This window comes from Myodes glareolus, chromosome 15 (assembly GCF_982192425.1).
Source record: "Myodes glareolus chromosome 15, mMyoGla1.1, whole genome shotgun sequence".
In the NCBI taxonomy this organism is placed as follows: domain Eukaryota; kingdom Metazoa; phylum Chordata; class Mammalia; order Rodentia; family Cricetidae; genus Myodes; species Myodes glareolus.
Window position 1 is genome coordinate 51,610,450 of NC_142040.1, and position 6,545 is coordinate 51,616,994.

The 6,545-nt window shown below is 35.2% G+C and overlaps 1 protein-coding gene across 3 annotated transcripts in view; it reads left to right on the forward strand.

The window, feature by feature from the left end:
• The window catches only part of Nadk2 (NAD kinase 2, mitochondrial), a 42,033-nt gene extending 35,757 nt beyond the window's left edge, over positions 1-6,276 (forward strand). For 2 of the 3 annotated variants that reach the window (XM_085676659.2, XM_085676660.2), the window contains 4 exons: positions 236-291; positions 420-473; positions 2,704-2,827; positions 4,313-6,276. In XM_085676659.2, the coding sequence (XP_085532785.1) occupies positions 236-291; positions 420-473; positions 2,704-2,827; positions 4,313-4,451 (373 nt within the window). In that variant the 3' untranslated portion in view covers positions 4,452-6,276. Of the gene's footprint in view, positions 1-235; positions 292-419; positions 474-2,703; positions 2,832-4,312 lie in introns of those variants that run through there. The other variant, XM_085676661.2, reaches the window with a different exon arrangement.
• The last annotated feature ends 269 nt before the right edge of the window (positions 6,277-6,545 follow it).

Consider the following 6,545-nt stretch of genomic DNA (forward strand, 5'->3'; position numbering starts at 1 on the left):
GGTTAATTCCAAATCTTTGAGTGTTTAAATTGCTTTCCAGCTTAAGTTCTGTATATCTATTAAGTATGAGGATACTTTCCCTCTCATACCCATGTCAATAAATTTTTGTTTTTAACCACTAATTTGTAGTTGTCTTAATTTTAAGAAGTCTTTATTGCTAAGTACATCATGCATCTTCCATTTTTAGTTTGCTTTTAGGATGGAAACAGGAATTATTTGCTTGCTTTTTTTCTAGGTCATTCAATATCAACAGGGTTGCAGCTCAGGCTGTTGAAGATGTATTAAATATTGGTGAGTACTAAAGCAGCTGTTCTGTATTACAGAACTATAGTGTCCTATGTAATGTACCTGCTTAGTGTTTGCCATTGTGCAATGTACAGTAGTAACTGAAGCTGTTTCCCCCTTTCCTCTGTCAATAGCAAGACGACAAGGAAGTCTGACTCTCCCGTTGAACAAAGAATTGGTAGAAAAAGGTTAGTACCACATAGTATTAGTTACAGATAGCTTATTTATGCAGCTTCGAGAAAGAACAGTGTTTTGTGTATCTACTTAACTAGATGTTACAACACTGTCTTGTTAAATGTAGCTTAAAAAGGTAACTGAAAGCAGGGCTTCCAAGAAAATTTTTTAAATTGCAATTTTATTTATTTATGGTGTGTGTGTGTGTGTGTGTGTGTGTGTGTGTGTGTGTGTATGTATGCATGTATGGTGCTTGTGGGGGTCAAAGCATAACTTACAAGAGTTGGTTCTCTTCACCAAGTGAGTCCTGGGGTTTTGAACTCAAGTCATTAGGTTTGATGGTAAGCATCTTTACACGTGAACCGTCTTGCCTGTCCTAAAGCTGGAGTTTTATACTGTCATTTGTGTTCACCATGAAATACAGCCCATATATCAAGACACTACAATTATAAATACATCCTGGGTGATAAAAGATTTGTGTGCTGTAAGAAAATGCAGATCTAGATTCATGCTGTCCCAGAAGGTTTTTTCGTATTCATGGTCCTGCTTTTTATGGTATTAACACTATCAAATAGATTCTTCTCATTTTCAATTTGAGACTTAAAGATTTTAATCATGGCTTGACAGTTAGCATTAGCACTAAATTGATATCAAGGAAAGGAAAATTGACACCTGCAATTTCTAGCTCTATAATTTAATGTAAACATCATGAGAACTAAGTAAAGATACATGGTGGTAGATGGACCCAGAGCTGATGACTCCTCAGCGCATATATGAGTCAAGAAATCACTTTGTTTGTATTAACATTATGTCAAATGCAAACCTAAACACAGTAAACATAAAACAGCTGAAATTTGTATAATTCCTATTGAAGTTGCATCCAGAATACAGGGATATTAGATATTAGATATTGAGATGTGTGAAGGTTTTACTGAGTGAACACTTCTTTGAAGATTGAGCTATCTACAGAAACTAGAAGGTCAGTGGATGTCACTGTCACAGTATCCTAAAACCACTCTTGAAGTTTCTTTCATAGTGCGTTTTCTGTTTTGTTTTTTTGTGGTAAGTTAGATTATTTTTTTCTTACAGAACCAAATATAGTTTTTTTTTAACCTTAATTAGGATTTCTAAGAAATGATACTTTTGGTAGTTTCCAGACTTGCAATGCCATGAAGTAACTCCTGGGCCCTGGGCATGGCAGGGGGCTATAGCGCCCAGTCAGACACTAGGGTAGAAGGCAAACAGCATATAGCCTCTAGCTCCTCCCGTGTTCTGTGCTGCGGTGATGTTTAATAGGCTATGATCACTAAGTGTGTTGTCAACTTAAAATATTTTCTAATTAGGATGGGTTTATTGAGATACAACCTTATTACAAATTAAGGAACATAACACATGCATTTAAAATTGAGATATAACCTCATTACAAGTTAAGGAACACACACACGCATGTACAATTGAGATATATATATATATATATATATATATATATATATATACACACACACGTAAAATTCTAACAATAGTTCCACAAATAATGTGGATTATTAGACAGTCTTTTTTTTTTTAATGTGGTACTTCGCTGAACTTCCACTTTTAACTCTTTGTGTAGTTGTTCTTGTTTCTTCTTCTTTTCTTTGAAGAGATAACAATCTAGGTACAAGCTTGGCCTCAAATCACTCTTGAACTTAAGCCATCCTCCTGCCTCCCAAGTAGCTTGGACTGCAGACATGTGCTGCCATGCCTGGCTTGTGTAGTTGTCTTTCACCAATTTATGTTTTGCTTGCCAAGCCTCAGGTGCTTCTTTGTTAGAATATGCATCCTAAAAGTATTCAAATATCCTGAGATGTGCAACCTCACTGGAGAAAACTAACTGCCTTTCATTGCCTGAGATTGCGTTTTCCTTATTATTAACTCTGATGTGATACTGGAAGGAACTTGAGAACTCTGGTTTCAGTTCTGAGTTTGTCTTAACTGCTTAATTTCTAGCTTTGTATTTGTGTCCCCTCCCCCAAGTTGTACCTATTTCTTCTCTGTTGTGAGTGATGAATGCTTTTGTGGGTTAATAATTGAACCTGAAAGTCACTGGTTTCTAAGGCTTTTTATGGTAGAGTATGTAATAGAGTTACAAGAGATATGCTCCCAAGTAGCCTTTGAACACGTGATTTAAATTGAAAGTGGTTTGTTTGTCATGTGCTTCTCAAATGTGACCATCCTTTATTAAATCTACTGTTTTTTTCCTTATAGTAACAAATGAATATAATGAATCATTGCTCTACAGTCCAGAAGAACCAAAAATACTTTTCAGTATTCGAGAGCCAATAGCAAACAGAGTTTTCTCAAGTAGCCGTCAGCGTTGTTTCTCCTCAAAGTAAGCACCCCTAGTCACTTCTTTCATCCCAGTAAAACATTAAGAAAGGAAAAACAAAACAAAAAGACACAGAAACAAACATAAAAAATTCATTCTTTTCTTTTTGAGACATTGAGGCCAATGTACTTTTTCTCCCCCCCAGGAATAACACTTAGCAAGGAACATCTTAGCCTTTTTTAATTATTATTCAGTCAAGATTTATTTTTACAAATCTAAACTCATTTGTGTGTATTCTTATATTTAAGTGGCTTATGTTTGAATGATAACTAATTAGAAGGCTTCATGGGTGAGTTGAGAAGACACTGTAAGCATACCTTGAAATGCTTCAATAACATGTTGGTAAATTGCTCTACACCAGGATTAAGAACTTCAGTAAGTTATTCCAGTTATTCCAGTAAGTTATTCAGTAAGTAAGGAATACTGGAATATTCCTTATTCCAGTAAGGAAACAAAGCAGCAAGGTACAGAGAAAGATACTTGCAAAAGATACCTGGTCTATCTTAAGGTACTTGAGAACGGTGTCTGAAATCACTGCTCCAGTAGCCAAAACTTTGCGAGCATAGGCACAGTGCCACAGATGGATTTCCGAGCTTTACTTCGTGTGGTCATAATCGACTGCACTGGAAGGTGTGTTGAGTTACTTTGTGTGTACAGTGAGTGTATAGTGTACATGAGATGTGAATTTTATTTAGACTTGGGTTTCATCCCTAGTTACTTCGTACATAATGCATACATATATGTAAATATTAAAAATTTTAAAAATTTTATCTGAAAGATTTGTTTCTAAGAATTTTGGTTAAGAGATACTCAGTCTAAATATAAAAATTCTAGCAAATCAGTAAAAGGCAGCCATTGCATTAAAAAAAATAAGAGCCAGTGATATTTTTCTTCCCCCAAGGCAATAAATATCTTAGAAAAATGCTTGACCTTATTCATTTGGGGAATGAAAATATCCCCAAACTAGCATGGGTGAAATGAAGTTTAAGAATGAACACTTCACTACAGTGATAGACAGTAGACAGTGCGTATACTTGAGAAGGAGCAGGCAGACAAGCAGCTGGGAGAAGGTGTTGCTGCTGTGTTCATGAACTGTACATTAGTGAGTTACCTCTTCTCCGGTTGACCTACATAATCCACAAGTAAAATTTTACATGAGAATGCACTCTTGCTCAGTACTTCAAATCTTTGTAATGGAAATACCTCGGAAGTTACATGAAAGTGGCCTGGCAATGACACTGAGTCTTTTTCTTTTCTCTTCTTTTCTTTTCTTTTTTTCCATTGATAAATACTAAGTGATGGTCCTTGAATTTTAAACTTGAGATGTTGATAATGTACCTATATTGTGTACAGTCACTGATTGTCAAATCAGAGAGTAACTAAATTCTTAAAATCAAGGCCAATAAGCTTTTGGTTATGCCAACAGAAGTCAGAATTTCCTCAGTGTTAAGACTGCTTGATATTTAATGAGACATCTCTTTCCACTAGAGTTTGTGTCCGTTCTCGATGTTGGGATGCGTGCATGGTTGTGGATGGAGGAACTTCTTTCGAGTTTAACGACGGAGCGATTGCTTCGATGATGATCAATAAAGAAGATGAGCTTCGAACTGTGATTCTAGAGCCGTGAAGGATTTCCTCAAGAGACAGATCTGATTACTAGAAACATGTTTCTTCAGCAGATACAGATGACCAGCCATAAACCTACCTTATTCCGGTTCTTACTGAGAGTGGCTACCACTAGGGTCAGAGGTGACAGTGGGGTCCGTGTGATAGACAACAGCTGTTCGCCATGGGAGACATGATGGACTAAATGGGTTAGAATTACATTGGTGAAGTTTCTATATTATTTACAGTTGGTAACCAAGAGTATTAATATTCTTTAGAGAGGCAGGTTAAATAAATAAGTATTTAGGATTTCAAATTTAACTGTACAAGCCTTTTTTTTTTCTTCCTAACTTTGTGGAATTGACTGTGTGTCATTTGATTAGTGCATTATTTTTATAGTACCTAAAAGTAAAGATTTTTAAAAATTTTGATGGAGAATTTTGATAAATCATGACGTTGACATAACTGAAGTTGGTAAATGTGTTTTTATATATGTTAAGAACTTTCTAATTCTAGGAAATAATGATGAAATCACTATTAATTGAAAAAAATCAAATCATTTAAAAATATTTGTAGGTAAATTCTGACTTCTTTTGGTTAATGTCAACAATGACAGATGAAATACATCTTTTGGCACAAATCATGCCTTGTAAATGTATTACTTTTTCCATAGCAATTGTTGGTCAAACTTTATTTTTTTGAAAGATAACTTGATTCCAGTAGCCCCCCTCTCCTGTTTTTGAATCTCTAGTATGAACTCTCAAGGATTGGAAGGATAACCAGTGAGTGTGTTCTCTTAGGAGTTTGGTAAAACGTTCAAACCTTCCTTTAGTTTTAGGCATGTCAGCAAGAGAATAAGACATAGGTTTGGAATTGCCTTACTTTAGTATTGTGGTTTTCATTTACTGTATTCCAAATTTTAAACAACAGCTTTAGATGATAAAATGTCAGCGACTCCCTCCCCCCAACTATGAAAACCACTTTGTCTTTGAAGGAAATCATTTTCACGTAATTCTTGGTCTCTGTAGAGGTAACTAGTTTCCACCAAGAGCTCTCACTGCTGACTGATGAAATGTTCTGTGCCCTTGCTCAGAGTGGAATAGGTTTCACTTGTTTTTTCCATTGACGAAGTTTTTATTGAAGACTCATTCTGTGCCATCAGCCACCATGTGTCATATAATGAAGTGTTGGACAGACATTAGAGAGACTGTTGGTGGAACTCAATCCTAGTCATACCTGAAAGCTAGGACATGATCAGATAGATCAAATGCTCTTAGCTTTGCCAAACTCAACATGCTGCTCGTAATTAAAAAATGAATGTCAATGTGCAAGGCAATCTAGGTCTGTCTAGGTTTTACTGTTCATCCAGAATGTGTTTAAGACTATCTGCAGGAGGAGATACATTAGTGTTTTTGCTGAGCCAAGTCTTAATTTCTAGTTTAATTTTTTAAATGATATATTTAAGTACCAGTTTATAATGGAAGTTAAATTCCACACTATAGAAATTCCCTTAAAAGGCTTAAAATACCTTGTTAGGAAAAAAAAAAGCCACTCATATCCTTACAATATCTGGGAAATCTGGTTGTCCATGATTTCCCACAGATCTATTAATATGTTCATTCACTGGTAACTAGCGGTGTGGAGTTGTTTATAAGCTACACTTGGAAAGATATTAAAATTACTGACTATGCTGTTTGCAGTCTAACTTCAGCTCTACGGCAGGCAGGGATTTATTTGTAATAGGTAAATGGCAAAAAAAAATGTAATACATGGAGTGTCAAAAATGTCTTTTTGAATTGGGTTAACCTTTAATGACCACTGTATGCAAATAAAGTTAAATCATTGTCTGTTCTTTGTTTCTTTTCTAAATTCTTATGAGGTCACTGCATAAAAACTAAGTTTCCTCTGAATACCATGTTTCAAGTCTATCCCCGAATCCATGTTCTCTCTGCATTGTGTAGACTTGGTTCATTGGCATTTCTTGGCCAATGATATTCTTTATTCAGAGATCAAAATGCTTAATTCAAAAATGTATTTTTCATATGATTTAATTCCATAGTTTATATTCTTGAGTGGACAACTTTCACGCATAAAACAATTTCATTTTTAGGGAAGT